Below are 19,148 nucleotides of genomic sequence, written 5' to 3' on the forward strand. Positions count from 1 at the left end.
GAAAAAAACCCTGCTGGATGAGCAGGTTCAGACTCAAGATGTTGGTGACGGAGATGGAGGACGAGAGAAAAGAGACTTACTCTCTGTTACGTGTGTGTACATGTAACACACACATGTCACACACACAAGTCAGTGCAGCATTACAGTCGTTCAGTTTGTCCAAGGCACCTGAGTTTAATTCTGACCTGAGCTGGAGGTTCACCAGTGTATTCACACACACACACACACACACACACACACACACACACACACACACACACACACACACACACACACACACACACACACACACACACACACACACACACACACACACACACACACACACACACACACACACACACACCCATGTGGATTAGAGTTTTGTTTCCTTCTGTTTAAAAATCCCATTTACACAATGATCCTGAATTTAAAGGTTTTTTTCTCCGTATTTCCGAACTACCGTTTCATTGGGCGCACAGCACATTTTTAAAAAGAAAAAAATTTTTTATGTGCGCCTTATGGTCGCGAAAATACGGTAATCACCTGTGAAGGATCCCGGTAAACACGGAAGGAGAACGGGTGAAAACAGGAGAGCGGCTCAGTGAAGAAGGCTCAGTGGTCTTGGAAGCTCTCTCTCTCACACACACACACACACACACACACTCAGACAAACACACACACACACACACACCTAGCTGTGCTCCTGCCCCGGACTCTGGCTCTCGGCGGCGTGGCCGCCCCAGCCGGCGCCCGCGGGGTCGTGCTTGTCCCAGCTGTCCGTGTTGTGTCCGTGTTTCCTCTGGTGGCGTTTGTAGTTGTCCCAGTGGCCCGTGGTGTAGCCGCACTCGCCGCAGCCGTACGGCTTCTCGCCCGTGTGCCGCAGCATGTGGCGCTTCAGGTTCATGCTCTGGTTGCACGAGTAGCCGCAGATGCTGCAGTGGAAGGGCTTGGCGCCCGAGTGGATGCGCTCGTGGCGCCGCAGGTTGGCCAGGTTGCCGCAGGCGTAGCTGCACGACGGGCACTGGTAGGGCTTCTCGCCCGTGTGCACGCGCATGTGGCGCTTGAGGTTGTCGAGGTGCGAGGAGGTGTAGGCGCACTGCGGGCAGCGGTGGGGCTTCTCCTCCGAGTGGATGTGGGCGTGGCGCGCCAGGTGGTTGGGGTAGCGGGACAGGAAGGGGCAGTGGGGGCAGCGGTACAGCTTGGAGCTCCGCCCCCCCCGCCGGGACCCCCGGGGAGCGCCGGGGCTGCACGGACGTCCCGAGCCGTCTTTGGCGAGCAGGTCCAGCGAGCAGCGGCGACACACCTGGATGAAAAACACACACGCGTCAAAGCGAAGAACGGCTCATCGCTGGTAGAGATGCACCGATCGAACGCCTACGGATCGGGATCGGACGATAATGCCCCTATCGGTTTTGATCGGAGTTCTCAAACTAGTTAAAATCGGTCCGATTCGATGACAGGTGTCCTAAGGAGGCATGTCAGTCTCTAGAAAACATCAACACTGAAAATGGCGCTGCCGGTGAGGGAGTTTTACAATGTCCGAATAGGACAACAAATTTGCAGTTTGCAAAATGTGTGCAAAGGAAATACCCCGAGAATGGATGTTATAAAAGAATTTGAACACAACAAAGCTGATAAGACATTTGAAAGTTTCTCACACGAAGGAGTATATTGAGTTTTCAACGTCTGCCGCCACTAAGGCGGAGAAAAAAGCAGCAACGGCGCTAACTCAGCTGAACATAACAGATGTATAAACGACAGCAGCAACAGCAAGAAAAATAAAGAACCACATCGTAAGGAAATGAATTCATATGCTTTGCTCATCAGCCGCTTTCTGTTGTAGAAGAGATCGGGTTTAAACACGTCATTAGCTGCTTGGTTCCAGGTACGCGCTGCCGAGTCGTAAATATTTCACTGATGAATGTCCGCCGGAGTTATACCAGACTATATACAGTCACGTCCAACCCTAACCCTCATTAACCCTCACTAACCCTCACTAACCCTCACTAACCCTCACTAACCTTCACTAACCTTCACCAACCCTCATGCTGTCGTGTCAGTCGCTTCACGAGGGACATGTTGAGCTCTAGTGTGAAGAGTTGAGCTTCACTCACAAGAGTTTCCTCACACGCTATGGCTGCTTTCGCTAAAACTTTAGAAAAGCTTAATAATTCAGAACTCATTTTTATTTTAGGATTGAATTCCTTCCTTTCCTCCACAGGAAAACTAAGGTTTATACTCTAAGAGAGTGACATGTCTACTGTTGTCTGTGTTGGTGCACCGCACATGTTGTGTTGTACACATTTATTACCACAGGAAAACTTAAACTAGTAAGCTACAGGAGTGTAAGTCGTCTCTAAGAGTCTTTAGAGCCGGAAATAAAACAGTCAATTGATGATACTTTCTCATCTCCTCATTTTGATACCTAATAATACAGACAGTGTTGTACATGAGACAACAATATTGACGAATTTATGGATGTCAGGTTTTGATCTTTGATCAGAAATATCGGGATCAGCAGATACTGCTTTTGGAGATCGGTCCTCAAAACCCTGATCGGTGCATCTCTAAATCGCTGTTGCCATGGAGATTAGACGCCATAACAACCACACCTCCCACCAGCCTGTTTCCTGTTGTTTCATAGAAAAAAAAAAAAAAAATGACAAATAATTTAATTGCAAATATTTGGAAATCAATTTAGCAAATCTATTATTTTGTGAAAAAATAAACTATATTATTATATTTATTTGATACATTATGGCTTTTATTAATCAAACAGAAAAATAATCAGAATAATCGTCTAATTACTCATCAGATTAGTCGACTAATCGATAAAATAACCATTTTTATAGTGGCAGTCATTGTTCCTTCGATGTCGGCTTTTCTGAAGCAGAATTCCCCAAGCGTTGGAAAATTGAATGACGCACCTGTCCTCCGTCTGCGTCCAGCTCCTTGTCCCCCTCCAGGTCGGCCTCCTCCAGCGTGCGGCCGCAGGCGCGGCAGCAGAGCGGGAACAGCAGCACGGGCAGGGCGCCGGACGCCTGCAGGAACGCCGCGTCCTGGGACACCCGCAGGGTCAGGTCCGACACCGCGTCCTCAGAGACGCTCTTTTTCCGCCGGCCCCGCTTCTTCTTCTCCCTGCGCTGCTGCCGCTCCTGCGCGTGCATGCGCTGGTGCCTCCGCAGGTTGCCCAGCGAGCTGCAGGCGTAGCTGCACTGCGGGCAGCCGTACGGCTTCTCGCCCGTGTGCGTGCGCCCGTGGCGCTGCAGGTTGACCAGCTGCGCCGAGGCGTAGGGGCAGACGGGGCAGCGGTACGGCTTCTGGCCGTCGTGGGTCCTCATGTGGCGCTTGAGGTGGTTGGAGTAACGCGACACGAAGGTGCACAGCGAGCACGAGTAGCGCCTGGGCTCCAGGTCGCCGCTGCCGGTCCCCGGGCCTCTGCGCTTCCGGGGGGCACCGCCGCCGCTGGACCTGTCGGAGAGGTTGGAGTCCTCCACCTGGGAGGAGTCGATGGAGGCGGCGCGCTGCAGCCCCTCCTCGCAGCTCAGGCAGTAGAGCTCTGCCCCCAGATCCAGGCCCACACCTGCAGGAAAACAGACGGAAACAGACACTTTCGTCAACGAAAATTAGGACTAAATATCGTCGTCATCGAACCTTTATCACCCGAGGAAAACGAGACGCAACGAAAATGCTGGTCATGTGACGATAATGATAAATATATAATGCAATATCGTAGAAGAATAAAAATTAGACTAAAATGTAGATTACAAAATAAAAACTCTGCTAAAATGTGTCTTCATTTTCATGTTTTCAGTAGTTTCTCTGGTTTAGTTCTGCTGGGTGACGTTAGTCCTCAATCCCAGTCACTGCAGCGGAGAATCAGGAATCAGTTCTAGGGATGGGCGGTATGGACTAAAACATTTATCACGATAATTCCTGGCATTTATCCCGATAACGATAAAAAAAAATACCAATTCAACTCCACCTTTTTAACTATAAATCTATCATCACATTCAGTCTTTGGAGCCCACAAATCATCAATCTAAAAGAATACTAAATGCTACTAAACTACACCAATTAAATTGAATTAATAATGGGAATTTATCGTTTTTACCGGGAGATTATTTTTTGACGGTATATCGTGAACGGTAAAATATCGCCCAGGTTCACGTCAATTAAAAACAAAGTTACATAGAGAAACGCAGGGATCTGCTCTGGGGGGGAGAAGAAGATCCATCTTTGGATACACTTTCCTACATAGACGTGGAAAAGAAAACCCAATGTGTCGTTGAAAAAGAAAAGGACGGGGAGAAATGCGGAAAAATAAATATGTTGTAAACTCAAATTAGAGTCTTCTGTATCTGGAATGAATGTATTCTTGAGTCTATAAGGTAACAATAATATAATAAGAAGATAAACTTGTTTGAATTTAAAATGCGTTTGGATAAATACAATCTTTGACAAAAAATAGACTAAAATGGTCCTGGACAATTCTGACTAAAATAAGACTAAAATGCTCAGGACTAAAAAGGAGAATGAACGTGACTAAAAATAATGAAAACTAAAATGGTAGCTTGACCCAAAGACTAAACTAAAATTGAAGCAGGCTGATAAAAACAACACCAGTGGTGAGGAGATTTGAGGAGGCGTGAGGAGGCGTTACCGAGGGAGAATCCCGCCCCCAGGGGCGTGTCCTCCAGCAGCTGACCGCAGCCTTTACAGGACAGGAACGGCGGGAAGGCGGAGTCTGCTGGCGCCGAGGGGTCGTCCTCCACGCTCAGAGAGAAGACCGTCATGCCTGGAGAGAAACAGAGGAGACGACGCGGTCGTCTGTGGGCGTGGCCAGACTGGTGATGTCATCACTAACAGAAGGCGTTTCTAACCGGGAGTCTATTGTGCCGCTCAGTCACTAACAACCACTAACGAGGACAGGTGCATTCTGGGAGTCAAAATAGTACTTGCATTTGACTCGTCTGCTCGTTTACACGAGAACAAGAAAAGAAAACAACATCTTTAGATTAGGGATGGGCGGTATGGACTAAAAAATGTATCACGATAATTTCTGGCATTTATCCCAATAACGATAAAAATGACGATTTCTTTCTCTTTCTTTCTTTCTTTCTTTCTTTCTTTCAGGATCATTTCTTTCTTTCTTTCTTTCTTTCAGGATCATTTCTTTCTTTCTTTCTGGATAATTTCTTTCTTTCAGGATCATTTCTTTCTTTCTTTCTTTCTTTCTTTCTTTCTTTCTTTCTTTCTGGATCATTTCTTTCTTTCTTTCTTTCTTTCAGGATCATTTCTTTCTTTCTTTATGGCTCATTTCTTTCTTTCTTTCTTTCTTTCTGGCTCATTTCTTTCTTTCTTTCTTTCTGGCTCATTTCTTTCTTTCTTTCTTTCTGGCTCATTTCTTTCTTTCTTTCTTTCTTTCTTTCTTTCTAGCTCATTTCTTTCTTTCTGGCTCATGCTCATTTCTTTCTTTCTTTCTTTCTTTCTTTCTTTCTTTCTTTCTTTCTTTCTTTCTTTCTTTCTTTCTTTCTTTCTTTCTTTCTTTCTTTCTTTCTTTCTTTCTTTCTTTCTTTCTTTCTTTCTTTCTTTCTTTCTTTCTTTCTTTCTTTCTTTCTCTCTCATTTCCTTCCATCCTTCTGCGTGGATTTAACACAGAACCATAAATCAGTTTTACACAAAAACATCATCAACGGGAATTTATTGTTTTTACCGTGAGATGATAAATTCTTACCGTGGGAAATTTTTTTGACGGTTTATCGTGAACGGTAAAATATCACCCATTCCTACTTTAGATGAGCAGATTACAGATTTCTCCCACGTCCTCTGCTTCAGGAAAGGTCATGCTTATTCCTTTTCCACCAAACCGGTTCCAGGCTGGTTCTGGTCCTAGGCCAGTGCTGAGTTTGGAACCGGGCTTTCTGTTTCCACGGACAAAGAACTGGCTCCAGCCCTGGAACCGGTTTGGTGGAAAAGGGGCAGCTGAGGTCCCAATGAGGACGGAGACGGTTGTTGGTGAGAACTTCCTCCAGAAGAACTGTTGATGTTTACAGAACAGGGGCCGGATTCACAAAACATTTTTAAGAAAAAAAAATCTTCTTAAGTGTCAAGTTCAGTCTTAAGAAGAAAAAAGAGAAGAAGTCATATTCTCCAAAAAAGTATTTTCTCAACTTTCTTCTTAAGTTTCTTCTTAATAAAAAACTTAAGAATAAATGGTATTCTTGAAATAAAAGTTCTCAAATTTGTTCTTGACTTTTTTCTTAACTTTAAGACAACCTTGACCTGTCTTAACATTTCTTCTGTGAAAAGGTAAAAGCCTCTAATATCACCTTTTTCAACACATTTTAGACAAGTTTAGACTAGTAGGTCATAGTTTGAGGATATACTTTGTAATTAATTACACAAGGAGCCTGTTAACTGTTAGCATGTTAGCATGTTAGTTAGCATGGTAGTTAATTATTATTAATTTTCCCCAATAGTATTTTTTTTTCACACATTAATCTCATCCACCATAACCTTGAAAAGTTCCTGCATCTCTTTTTCTCCTTCTCCATGTTTAGTGAGTGACTGACGGTTAAGACCAAACTACCTATAAATGTTGTTTGTTGGCGCGTGCAATGAAATTACATATTTTAAGAAGTTCTTAAGTAGGAAAAATAAGAAATTGGTAAGAAATTACAGTTCTTAAGACAGTTCTTAAGAAAATATTGAGGAATTTCACTTAAGAACTTTCTTATGAACTTCTTAATTTTAGATCTTAAGACATTTCTTAAGATCGTTCTTAAGAACATATTGGTGAATCTGGCTCCTGGTCCTGAACCAACACCCGACCAATAGAGGACCCACGGCGGACCGACCCCGGACTGCGTTTGATGGTGCTGACCCAGTTACGCGGGGGTGGCGCCCTCTCAGGTAACTCAGAACCTGAACGTCCTCCTGAATCTCTAAGAGCCCGGTTAAAGTTTCATACGTCAGCATTTCCACCTCCGGTCCTGGAGAATCCGGTTCCTCGTCCGGCGTCACTGACCTGCCTCCCGCTCCAGACCCAAGATGTCGGCGTCTCCGAACTCCAGCTCGCCGCTCAGCAGGAAGTCCCGGTCCAGCACCAGGCAGCTGGGCTCACACACCGCCGGGCCGCCGGCCTCCGACTCCACTGCACAGACACACAGTGGACACGGTTACATGATGTTTTAATATAATAATTCTCAATTAAACCATTTTCCTTTGAGTTTACATGGAAATAGTAATTCTGAATTGAGGTTTACATGGAAAACACGTTTGATGGGCTTTATCCGCTTTCTCTTAAGGTCTGGGGGTTGGGAAGGTTCTGATTGGATAGGGGGCGGACCGGTGGTTAAACTACCGGAAGAAAAACTAACTTCCTCCAAGCTTTTTATTAAATAAATGGTCTCTGCTCTTCACAATGGAGGATAAATAAATACATCATTAATTAATTAAAATGGGAATTAAATATATCATTAATTAAATGTGGCATTAATTAAAATTAGAATTAAATATGTCATTAATTAATTAAAATACAATTCATTTTAAGTAAAAAAAGATATTTATTATTTCAGCATTTAATTAATTAATGACACATTTAATTAATGATTTCGTGTTGCGTGTGAATCATGAAATGTAAAACTGCATTTAATTAATTAATGACACATTTGATTAATTAATTATATATTTCATTCCCATTTTAATTAAGAGCAGAAAGAAAGACCGGAATTAATTTAAAGAGGAATGAGTGTAAACATGATCACTGAATTATTCTATTATTCTATTTAAAATGGGAATAAACCAGCCACTTACTTCAGAATTAAGTCTAATTCGGAATAGCCATTTTCATTCGGAATTAGGTGTTTACGTGGTCATTTTTACAAATTTTAAATCAGATTTAATTTTAATTCTGAATTAAAGAGAAATTAAACTTCACACCCACACACACACACACACGGTCAGGTCCCTGAACCTCTGGCGTCCTTACAGACGATGACGCGGGACAGAGACAGAAGGACTAAATGTTTTTAATTCACGAGGACGAGACGAGGAAGAGGAGGGGAGAGGAAGAGCGGCGGGGGCTGGTACAGGAAACCAGGGAGGATGAGATAAGATGAGAGGAGGAGGAGGAAGAGGAAGACGACTGATGATACGAGACACTTTGACACGTAAAGAAACAAACTCCCCCGGTTTGTTCATAAATTCTCTTTAAATTAATGTATTGGTTTAGAGTCTTTATTTCTACACCGGGAAATAAAAACTGCAGTAAAAAGACGGATTCAGGTGGAGAATCAGGTTTCTCAGCTCTGCAACTCTGCTGTCAGGCTCAGAGGATTGATCAGGGGAGTGATCAGAGGGTTGATCAGAGGAGTGATCGGGGGAGTGATCAGAAAAGCGATCAGGCGATTGATCACTCGCCTAATCAACGAGGCATGTGCCTGAAAGCAGAGCTGGAGAAATCTGATTCTCCACCTGGATTCAGGAGGAGAATCAGGTTTCTCAGCTCTCAGAGGATTGATCAGATGAGCGATCAGAGGAGTGATCAGGAGTGAGCAGGGGAGATATCAGAGGATTGATCAGGGGAGTGAGCGAAGGAGAGGAAGGGATGGAGACAGTAACCAAACCGGACCTGGTGTCAGAGAGACAGAAAGGAAGGAGGGAGGGAGGTCAGGTGCAGGGCTACAGGAAGTGGAGACAGGAAGCAGCAGGAGGAAGAACCAGAACATTCAGGACCAGATAACAGAACAACACGGTAGTTTAGTCTTCCCCTGCAGTAGTGGCAGTTAGAAAACATTTCCACATTTCTTTCAAACAGAAAAGTTAAAACTCGAGGGGAAAAGTGTCAAACATGGAGCAGTCTCCTCCTCCTCCTCCTCCTCCTCCTCCTCCTCCTCCTCCTCCTCCTCCTCCTCCTCCTCCTCCTCCTCCTCCTCCTCCTCCTCCTCGGTCCTGGTTCCGTGTTCAGGGACTCGGACCTGCAGGGAAAACTTACGTTTCACCGGCTGCGGGTTGGACTGCTTCCTCCGCGGCATCGTGGCGTCTCTGCTCGCTCCTGCGTCCGTCCGTCCGTCCGTCCGTCTGCCCGGCAGGCAGCTACCAGAGTGTCATCATCATCATCATCCTCCTCCTCATCAGCTCCTTCCTCTTCCTCTTCCTCTTCCTCCCTCCGGCTCCAGCGGGTCGGGGGTCATCACGACCGGTGGCCTGCCAGAATCGGATTTCTCCCCTGAAAATGGGTCTTTTTACCTGCCAAAAATGGATTAAAGGCCAAATACAGTTAATGAAAAGTTGTTTCTACCTAAATATGATTTGATCTCATTCTTGAGCTTCATAATATAAACACTAGAGCTCACAGGATTGCTTTTAACTATTTTAAAAGGACCATTACAACACAAAATAGGCATTTTCACCTGCCAAAAAAATGATTGAAGGCCAAATACAGTTAATGAAAATTTGTCTTTGCCTAAACATGACTTGATCTCATTCTTGAGCTTGATAATCTGAAAATCTGACAAAAATCCGATTCTGGCAGCAATCACCGGCTACTGCCTGGAACACGTGGAAACACCTTAACACAATAATACAGGAAAAATACATAAATAAACCTTGTTAAAACTGTCACAGTGCAAAGTACACATACGTCTAGAAACAATAAACATGTATCTATTTAAAACTTGACTCAAGGAGTCGCTCTGTTGTTGTTTTGCAGTAAATAGTCGGATCCTTCTAGCTACCAATCAGCTCAACTTCTGTATTAAACTTCAGATTGAACGTGAAACTAGAGCTAAAACTTGGAACACGAGGCGTGATCCCACCGATGCACCTACTCGGGGTATCGTCCGCGGAAAGGCTGATGTTGAGCAGACGTCGTGGAGAACTTGAGTCTTTTGTTGCTGCTACTAAACACTGACAGCAGCTGCGCCGGCTGACGTCACTGACAGCAGCGGGGCATTGTGGGAGTCGTAGTTTTTATGAGGACTCTCCGGAGGCAAAGCTCGCAGCCGCGTCGGAAACATGCTTTTTGTCATTTTAAATAGTCATCATCAACTACATATTATAAATCCACAAAAGGAAATGATTGTATTTATTCAGTAAAAAAACATTAGAGAGTACATTTATAATTCAAAATAATTCAGGTTCAAGTGTGTGTCTAAGATGTAAGTCGCTTTGGATAAAAGCGTCTGCTAAATGACAGTAGTAGTAGTATACAGAGGTGTCAAAAGTATTCACATTCATTACTCAGGTAGAAGTATAGATACTAGAGTTTAAAAATACTCCTGTAAAAGTTGAAGTATCATCTCAAGTTTTTTACTCGAGTAAAAGTATAAAAGTACTGGTTTCAAAACTACTTAAAGTATAAAAGTAAAAGTAATGTAAGGGGGAAAAGCCATTGGAAATGAATGCATCTTAGTATAATGCAAATATATTAAAGAACCATATATGTGTACTATTGAGCATTAACATGTGTTTCAGAGAGCAGGAGATATGATGACTAGTTGCCTATAAGTATTGTAATGGTGCAAAAAGTCAAACTTCAGAGGCATGTTATCATTTATCCTAACCTTTATTGGAATGTACATCCAAGTTTAGTTGCAGGAATCTGAGGGAACGGATGTAAGAACAAAACTGGACAAGAACATCTGAAACAACCACAACCAAATTCACTCTATCCGGATGGAGCAATTTAACTGGATAGTTTTTATTAAAGGCCGAAATGAAATAGAGTAACGAGGCTGTTTTTAAAATGTAAGGAGTAAAAAGTACAGATAATTGCGTGAAAATGTAAGGAGTAAAAGTAAAAAGTCGTCTGAAAAATAATTACTCCAGTGAAGTATAGATAACCAAAATTTCTACTTAAAGGTATTGTGACATCATTTTTAACATGCTTTTAACACTATTAAAAGTCTTGGGCAACATCCCTCAAATGTGTCTAAAAGAGTGTAACAAGAAAAACTTCACTCTAGTAATCTTTTCCTGGCTTTTTATTACAGTGTTTTTTTGCGCCGTGAAAAATGCTTCCTTTCCCCCCTTTCCTGTCAATCATTGCTCCGCTCCTCCTCCAAACCTCCTCCTCCTCCAGCCATACGCTCACAGCGGCGTCGGAGCGACAGGCGAAGCATGCACGGAAAAGCAGGAGGGCGAACCACAGCAAACAATCATAAAAATAAAAGCATGCAAGCAGCACTGTCCCCTTATCTTAAGTCCAGTCAGTGGCCGCGGGTCTTCTTAGCAGTTTTCCTCCGGTGATTAGAACAAAAGAGGCGTGTTAAGCCTCATTTATGGTTCCGCGTTAAATCGACGCAGAGCCTACGCCGTAGGGTTCAGCGTACGGTGCGCGTCGCCGCGTAACCTACGCCGTAGGGTCTGCGTCGGTGTAACGCGGAACCATAAATCAACCTTTATGGTGCGCTGGAGAGGAGAGGAGACAGGGAGCTGGGTGGAGGGGGCGGTGATTTAGCGGATCGTTACGTAACGATCCGCCACCAAACCACATGCGCCGTTTTTGCATAGTTATGCGGAAAATCCCAGAAAGCACACAATACACTGAATGTTAAAAGTTCGTTGTTTTTTGGGTGTAATTGATGTCAAGACACCCAACAAAACACAAAAAATCCAGAAAAATGTGTTTTTCATGTCACAATCCCTTTAAGTAAGGTAACGAAGTATTTGTACTTTGTTACTTGACACCTCTGAGTATATACATTTATATTCCTTTAGAGCGAACATACCTCTGAGATCAAGCTTTAAGCTCTTTAGTGTAATTATATTATATCATAACTATTACAGACACTGAAGTCCACAAAAACTATGCAGCACTACAAAGTGTTAATAATACGTCCATAGGTTTTTATTCAAAGTTTCTTTACAAGTAAGTAAAGTCAACATGTTAAACATCTTTCATAAATTACTAATTTCATAAAGTATTACAGTTTTATTAAATTCTGCTGTTGTTTTTTTTTATCAAAGTTTTCCTTTAAACGTGTCAGTACATTCACAATTAAATCTCCAAACGTGAAATGATAGTTAAAGGGTAAATAAAAAAAGTAGTAAACATCTGTTAAACAAAATTACGTGTTTGATATCAGCTTTTATTATCCAGAATACTTTGATATTTTTAGGCTTTTAAACATTTTCCAAATTAAAAAACCTTAAATGTAGTACTACTGTATATTCAATCATTACAGCATCATTTTAAATATATATGATTTTGGTGTTAGACAGCAGAGCTACTATTCTGGATAAGAGACACAACAGAAACCAAAATGCAGGGAAAGCAAACCCGACACAAAACAAATAAGCTTCTCAACAATGCAATATACTGTAACTGATGTACAGAGAATAGATCGGGTGAAACTGATGTAAGATTAGATTTTCAGATTAAAGTAAAACAGGAAGAAATATGAAGACAGGAGAGCCAATCCTAGTTCACCTCTGCGTTGACCCCTCCCCTCAGTCTTACTTAAATGTAAGCTTGTCCCAACAAGTTAACATTCACCTTGACCCGAAATACAATTTTACAAACACTGAATTGTGTAGTTTGATGTTTCAGTGAATTTAAACCGCTTCATCAAGCGCATGAAACAACTCATAACAACATTCAGTAACACTGGCGTCTTTCGCTGATGTTAAAATCTATCCATCGTGCTGCAGACAAGAGAAGAAAGATGCTAATTGCACGAGATATTTCACAAGCGGTTCTGACTAAACCTACTGGAAGCTGGAGACGGTGTTCAGCATCATCACTAGTAATTCACAGGAGAGCCAGCGAGCAGAACGGGGCTTGGCCCAAAGTAACGTTTCTAATGGAGTACCACAAGGCTCTAGCCAGGGTCCACTATCTCTCTACATGTGACCACCAGGGCTCATGAGCAGGAGGAGAAACAGCTACGAAGGTGATCAGAAGTTAACCATGGCCTCAAACTCATCGATCCTGTGTCGGGTGTTTCCTTTGCGGATCCTCCTGTAGGACACAGTTTTGTACTTGGATGTCTCACAGCTGCTGTTCTTCTCGTCCTCATCTTCATCAGCTTCATCGTTCATCTCAGGAGACGTTTGACCTCCTCCTTCCTCGTTTCTCTTCTCCTCTGTGGCTTCCGTCGCCTCGCTGCCTCTGCTGGATGCCGCCTGGGTCGGACCGAGCTCTTGGCTTTTGTGTCCGTCCTCCATGGACGGCTGATCTGCAGCGTCCATGATCGTCGCTCTCCTGCGCTCTGCAGCCGGATGTCTGCAGCTCTGGACACAAGAACATCAACTGAGACATCGATTTTCCTTTGACATACTTGTACGTTTGGGATTGAGGGGTTTTCTTTGCTGTGTGGAGGTTTGTCATCTGTGTGGAATTTTAACGAGATTTTAATGAATGAACTCAGGCTTGAACCTCCACCCTGAGTGACTGAGGCTTGGACAGTCGTAGCTGCAGTTACGCAACATCCTCTATTCACCACAAACTCTGGAACGAAGACGGATCCAGTTTCAATCAAATCATACAAACGTTTTCAGGTTAGAACCAAGTCAAATCAGACTTTAAGAATGAAGTTAAAGCCTCTCAAAGTAGCCATACCCCTCCTGACCACACGGGGGAGCAAACCTCTGGCGGGATTAACTGGTACTGAAAGACTGCCGGACCGTCCCTACTCATTAACGCAGTATTGTCAGGGGGCAACGCCAACACAGCAGCCTGATCGCCTCCACGTGGTCAGAAGTTACTAGTGATTACTCATTTGTTATCACTGCGAAGAACAGTCTTAAAGTAGACGTGGTTAGAGAAGCACTCCCTCCGCAGCGCCCCCTGGTGTTCAGGGCCCTTAAGGCAAGGCAAGTTTATTTGTATAGCACAGGGGTCGGCAACCCACGGCTCTAGAGCCGCTGCGGCTCTTTAGCGCCGCCCTGGTGGCTCCTGGAGCTTTGTAAAAAATGTTTGACCTTTTTTTCTTCTTTTTTTCCTTTTTTTCTCTTTTTTTCTTTTTTCTTATTTTTTTCCCTTTTTTTCTTCCTTTTTCCTTTCCTTATTAATCTCGACATTTCGACTTTTTTCTCAAAATTTCGACTTTTTTCTCGACATTTCGACTTTTTTTTCGAAGTGCATTATGAAAAAAAAAATCTTTCCCCAATTATAATTAATATAGATACATGCAGCATGTGTTGTCTTCATTCTAAGGCTTATACAAGACTTTTCATTTTTTGCGGCTCCAGACATATTTGTTTTTTGTGTTTTTGGTCCAATATGGCTCTTTCAACATTTTGGGTTGCCGACCCCTGGTATAGCACAATTCAACACAAGGTAATTCAAAATGCTTTACATCAACATTAAAAGCAGCGAGACTCAACTAAACAGTAAATAACGAATACAATTAAATAAAATTATAAGAAAAGAGGTAAATTAATTAAAAAGTAAGGGCAGTAGAGTAGGCTACAACAGGTAAGTATTTAATTTAAGAGTACACTTCAGTAAACAGTAATGTTTTTAACCCTGATTTAAAGGAGTTGACAGTTGGAGCAGACCTCAAGTCTACAGGAAGTTTGTTCCACCGGTGAGGAGCAGAAAGCAAAACAAGGTTTTTATCTCACACCAAGTAACTTTTCTTCAAAGGTTAAACGCCTCATCTTCAATCTAAGCCATTGATAACTTTCAACTCTTTTCAAAGCAAGTTATAAATCTGCCGTTCTCGTAAAGGATTCATATCACGAATACACGAAACTGTGCATCAAAAGTGTTGTTTTTTGTCAGATTAAATTAAGCTTCAGGTGAAACTGTTCAGAGCTTCATGAGAGTCCTGTTTTACGTTTTTAAAGAGTCAAGACTGCATAAAAAACATTCTTTCATCCACATGAGCAAACCACCAGACCTTAAAGCTGCCCGATGTGGCTTTCAAGTTTCTGTCTGGATGCACCCACAAACTTCTTTCCCTTTTTTGATTTAAAACCTACGGAAGAGAATTAGGGCCATGCAGGAGAAAAAATATTTGAGAGGGGAAGATTTTTTTTTATTGTGCACTTCGAGAAAAAAGTCGAAATGTCGAGATTAATGTTGAAATGCAATTTCAAGAATAAAGTCCAAAATTTCGCCTTTTTTCTCAACATTTCAACTTTATTCACGAAATTTTGACTTTTTTCTCAACATTTTGAATTTTTTTCTCGAAATTTTACTTCAACATTATTCTCGATATTTCAACTTTTTTCTCCTCACCATTTCGACTTTTTTCTCGAAATTGTGCTTCAACATTAATTTCGACATTTCGACTTTTTTCTCATCATTTCGACTTTTTTCTCGACATTTCGACTATAAAAAAAAATCTTCCCCTCTCAAATATTTTTTCTCCTACATGGCCCTAATACTCTTCCATAAAAACCAGCTGAATGTGTGTTTGGAAACGTGTTAACCCTTTAAAGTGGTGTCTGCAGTTGCACCCCGTCACCACCATTGTTGGGTGTAACGCGTTACAAAGTAACGCGTTACTGTAACGAGATTACATTCGCCAGTAACGCAGTAATGTAACGCGTTACAGTTGTAATTTGGGTAATCCCGTTATAGTTACTCTAAGACAAGAAAAAATACATTACTTTAGTTACTTTAAGCTTTTCAACTACATGTAGAACGGGAGAACAGAAAAGAAAATCAAACTTGCCTTTCATGCGTCTTCACCATGCGCTGCAACACTTGTCTGACTTGAGGCTGATTTATGGTTCCGCGTTAAATCGACGCAGTGCCTACGGCATAGGGTATGCGGCGACACACACCGTCCGTGCGCATCGCCGCATACCCAACGCCGTAAGTTCTGCGTTGGTGTAACGCAGAAGCCAACACTCCCGATTTAAGCGGGAGTCTCCCGATTTTCAACCATTTCTCCCGCCCTGCTCCCGATTTGTAATTTCTCCCGCTTATCTCCCGATTTTAAAGTGAAATGAGTCAATGGTGTTTCAAGTGTCGGGGTTCCTGCATGGATGTATTATATTAACGGGTTCCTGACAAACCTGGCAACCCAACCCAAAAGCACTGCCTACGTCCAAGCTCCGCCCCATGGAGCTGCTGCGATACGTCAACGTCGCCGCCATATTGGATGTTCAAGACTGCGCTGTAAACTAATACAAGTGAATGGACTTATTTTCATAAAGCGCCTTTCTACAAAGAAGTGTACGTTTTACTTCTCATTTATTCATTCACACATGCACTAATATACCTGGGAAACAGTTAGGCACCAAATATAATATGTTTCATTTTCTCAGATGGCAAAAATAAGAACTTTATTGATCCCACAGTAATCCATGTTATATCAGCTATAGAGAACAAGGTAGTGCCGAAAAACAATATCTCCCCTCATAAAAACAAGAAAAATAGAGAAACATATTCTCTCATCAGCAAAGCATTACATAAACATATTTTAAAATTTTCAACTTACACAATAACATATTTGAACCATTTTTCAGATTTTTTCAGTTATTTTATTGTTTGGAAAATGGTTAAAATGTGTTATTTTGTTATTTGAAAATTTGAAAATTTGTTTTGTTTGAGAAAATGCTTTGAAAAAAAGCTGAGGGAAGAGTTGGTGGAGAATCAAGTCATAGTAAGCAAGGATCTCCCACAGGAAGAGAGAGTTGAAGGTTCTGGGTTCTTCTAGGGAAAGAGGAGAGCTTTACAAATCTGGCATCACTGATGAAGGCAATGGTCTGCATCCCTCACAGCAATGAAGCTCAGAGAGGTCATTCAGCATGGTGGAAAATATCCTCACAGAAAACACAATGAGTATGGATAATTCTACTCTTTGCGCACTCCTTTCTTGCAAGATTAACCATACCAGCCCTGGCCACAAGTATGTTCCTCCAAGAAAGTGATTGAAGCTGCAAAGTCTGACACCTACAATTACAACAGGTCCTTGGGTGACAAAGGGAACCTGGAAAATTCTACAAATATTGTATTTTATTGTTATTAATACTAAACTTATTTGGCTCCAAGAAGGCTGTAGAATCATTTTGGGAGGTACATTTTAGCACATTTCATTGTAGCTATGGATTTAAAGCTCATTAAAAGTCGTCTTGTTTATCAGGGCGGGGATGTTGTGAGTGGAGCATTCCAACCACTACCCCAGAAAATCTCCCTTTTTTTCACAGCCCAATGTTGGCAGGTATGAGAACCATAAATCAGCCTTTAACGTGATCTTACGGGATTTTACGGGATTTTACGGGACTTCTGGTGCTGATCTGGGCACTGCAGTAATAAAGTTCCAACTACAGGACTGCCTCAGAAAATTAGAATATTGTGATAAAGTTCTTTATTTTCTGTTATGCAATAAAAAAAAACTAAAATGTCATACATTCTGGATTCATTACAAATCAACTGAAATATTGCAAGCCTTTTATTATTTTAATATTGCTGATTATGGTTTACAGTTTAAGATTAAGATTCCCAGAATATTCAAATTTTTTGAGATAGGATATTTGAGTTTTCTTAAGCTGTAAACCATGATCAGCAATATTAAAATAATAAAAGGCTTGCAATATTTCAGTTGATTTGTAATGAATCCAGAATGTATGACATTTTTGTTTTTGTAATTACAGTACAGAAAATCACAATATTCTAATTTTCTGAGACAGTCCTGTACATGTTGTTCATTGGCAATCGAGTTATGGTGCAGCTCAGGTGATATTGGGGAGTAATCCAAAAGTAATGTAACTAGTAATGTAACTAGTTACTTTCAGCAACCAGTAACTAAGTAGTGTAAGGGATTACTTTTTTTTAAAGTAACTAGGAATATGTAATGGATTACTTTTTTTGAGTAACTACCCCAACACTGGTCACCACAGGAGTCGCCAAATCCCCCAGGACTGAAAACAGAGCTGTGGGAGGTCAGTGTTTACCTGTGAGGAGGTCAGGTGTCCTGCGTCTCCACCTGGACGTCCTGCGGCTCCACCTGGACGTCCTGCAGCTCCACCGGCTCAGGGCGGCAGGTCTGTTGCTGCTGCTCACATGGACTCTGCTGGATCCAAGTGTCCATGGCAGACTCACTTGGCTCGGAGCGTCTCAGGACTCTTTGTCGCTGCTCAGCCATGTGGGATAACTGTTCCCACTGCGGGTTCGGTTCTGGCAGCGAACGCAGGACTCGTCATGTGAGGGCTGTGGGAGAATTGCTTTTGCCTTTCATGATGCAACATTTCAGCCTGCTCGGGTTTTCAGAGGAAAGAAGACCACAAGAGCCAGACCCAACAAAATAATCCTTGAAATCAAAGTGAAACTAATATTTTAACATAAAAACCCTCCTGTCTGCTTCTGGAAAATGGGCTCCGAGTACTAGTAAATAAACAATCTGGAAGAAGTAAGAAGTTGTACGGCCATAAAATATCAATATTAGGGCTGGGGATCGATTCAAGTGTCAAGAATCGATTCGATTCCGATTTTTAAGATTCAGAATCGATTATCAAGATTTGATTCGATTCGATTCCGATATTGATTTGGGTTAGTGTTATTAAAACTGTTTTTTGAGCTGTTGCATGAATTATATGACTGTAGTTATGCAAAATATTACTACTAGTATTATATTGAGATTAAACAGCAAGTATTGCAGCTAATGATGCTGTAAGGACCAATCAGCTCCCAGAATGCTGATAGAACTGCTTTAGAAACATCATGTGGGTCAGAATTACCAAACAGATCCAGGGAGGAAACAGAGACGGATGAAATCGGTTTTATTTTTTCCCACATTCCGTTTTTATTTGTTCCATTTTCGGTCTATTTTGGTTTTTAATTTTTGAGCATTTGGTTTTTAGCATTTTTTGCAAATGTAACCCCAAGACAGTATATAAAGTAATGAAATATAGACAATTAATGCAATTATAACCTAACACTTTAATGTTTTCATACCTTTAAACATATTTAAAGGCAAAAACATGACACCAGTTATTCTCGTGTCCAACAAAACATTCCTTTTTTGGGGATAAACAAAAAAATAACCAAAAGTTGTAATGTAATGATGAAAAAAAAAACATAAAAAAAAAAAATCGATCTTTAGACATATGAATCGATTTTTAGGAATTAATATGAGAATCGATTTAGAATTGGGAAATCGATTTTTTCAACACAGGCCTAGTCAGTATGAGTCCTAAACGTGGGGGTCAGCTTCATGTTGCACAGACTATCTCAATGCACACCTTTATTTTTAATTATATCA

At 41.8% G+C, this 19,148-nt stretch overlaps 2 protein-coding genes across 2 annotated transcripts; both read right to left on the reverse strand.

Moving 5' to 3' along the window:
• Positions 1-551: 551 nt before the first annotated feature.
• Positions 552-9,128, reverse strand: LOC133424914 (zinc finger protein 513-like). Its single transcript, XM_061715496.1, has 5 exons — positions 8,981-9,128; positions 7,013-7,138; positions 4,646-4,780; positions 2,910-3,565; positions 552-1,285 (listed from the first exon to the last, which is right to left on the reverse strand). Exons 1-5 carry the CDS (start codon positions 9,018-9,020, stop codon positions 674-676), a joined length of 1,569 nt encoding a protein of 522 aa, XP_061571480.1. The 5' UTR covers positions 9,021-9,128; the 3' UTR covers positions 552-673.
• Positions 9,129-11,966: 2,838 nt separating this feature from the next.
• On the reverse strand, positions 11,967-17,957 carry LOC133425149 (ermin-like). The gene is made up of 2 exons (XM_061715830.1): positions 17,842-17,957; positions 11,967-13,221 (listed from the first exon to the last, which is right to left on the reverse strand). The coding sequence occupies exon 2, from the start codon at positions 13,177-13,179 to the stop codon at positions 12,886-12,888; it is 294 nt and encodes a 97-aa protein (XP_061571814.1). The 5' UTR covers positions 13,180-13,221; positions 17,842-17,957; the 3' UTR covers positions 11,967-12,885.
• Positions 17,958-19,148: the final 1,191 nt, after the last annotated feature.

Source organism: Cololabis saira, chromosome 24, assembly GCF_033807715.1.
Source record: "Cololabis saira isolate AMF1-May2022 chromosome 24, fColSai1.1, whole genome shotgun sequence".
Taxonomy (NCBI): domain Eukaryota; kingdom Metazoa; phylum Chordata; class Actinopteri; order Beloniformes; family Belonidae; genus Cololabis; species Cololabis saira.

Excerpts from the sequence above, each read along its gene's own strand:
- LOC133424914 (XM_061715496.1), bottom strand. The coding sequence starts at position 9,020 with ATGCCGCGGAGGAAGCAGTCCAACCCGCAGCCGGTGAAAC. Across the intron at positions 4,781-7,012 it reads GGGTCTGGAGCGGGAGGCAG|GCATGACGGTCTTCTCTCTG; the intron begins GTCAGTGACGCC and ends GTTTCTCTCCAG. Across the intron at positions 1,286-2,909 it reads TGGACGCAGACGGAGGACAG|GTGTGTCGCCGCTGCTCGCT; the intron begins GTGCGTCATTCA and ends TTTTTCATCCAG.
- LOC133425149 (XM_061715830.1), bottom strand. The coding sequence starts at position 13,179 with ATGGACGCTGCAGATCAGCCGTCCATGGAGGACGGACACAAAAGCCAA.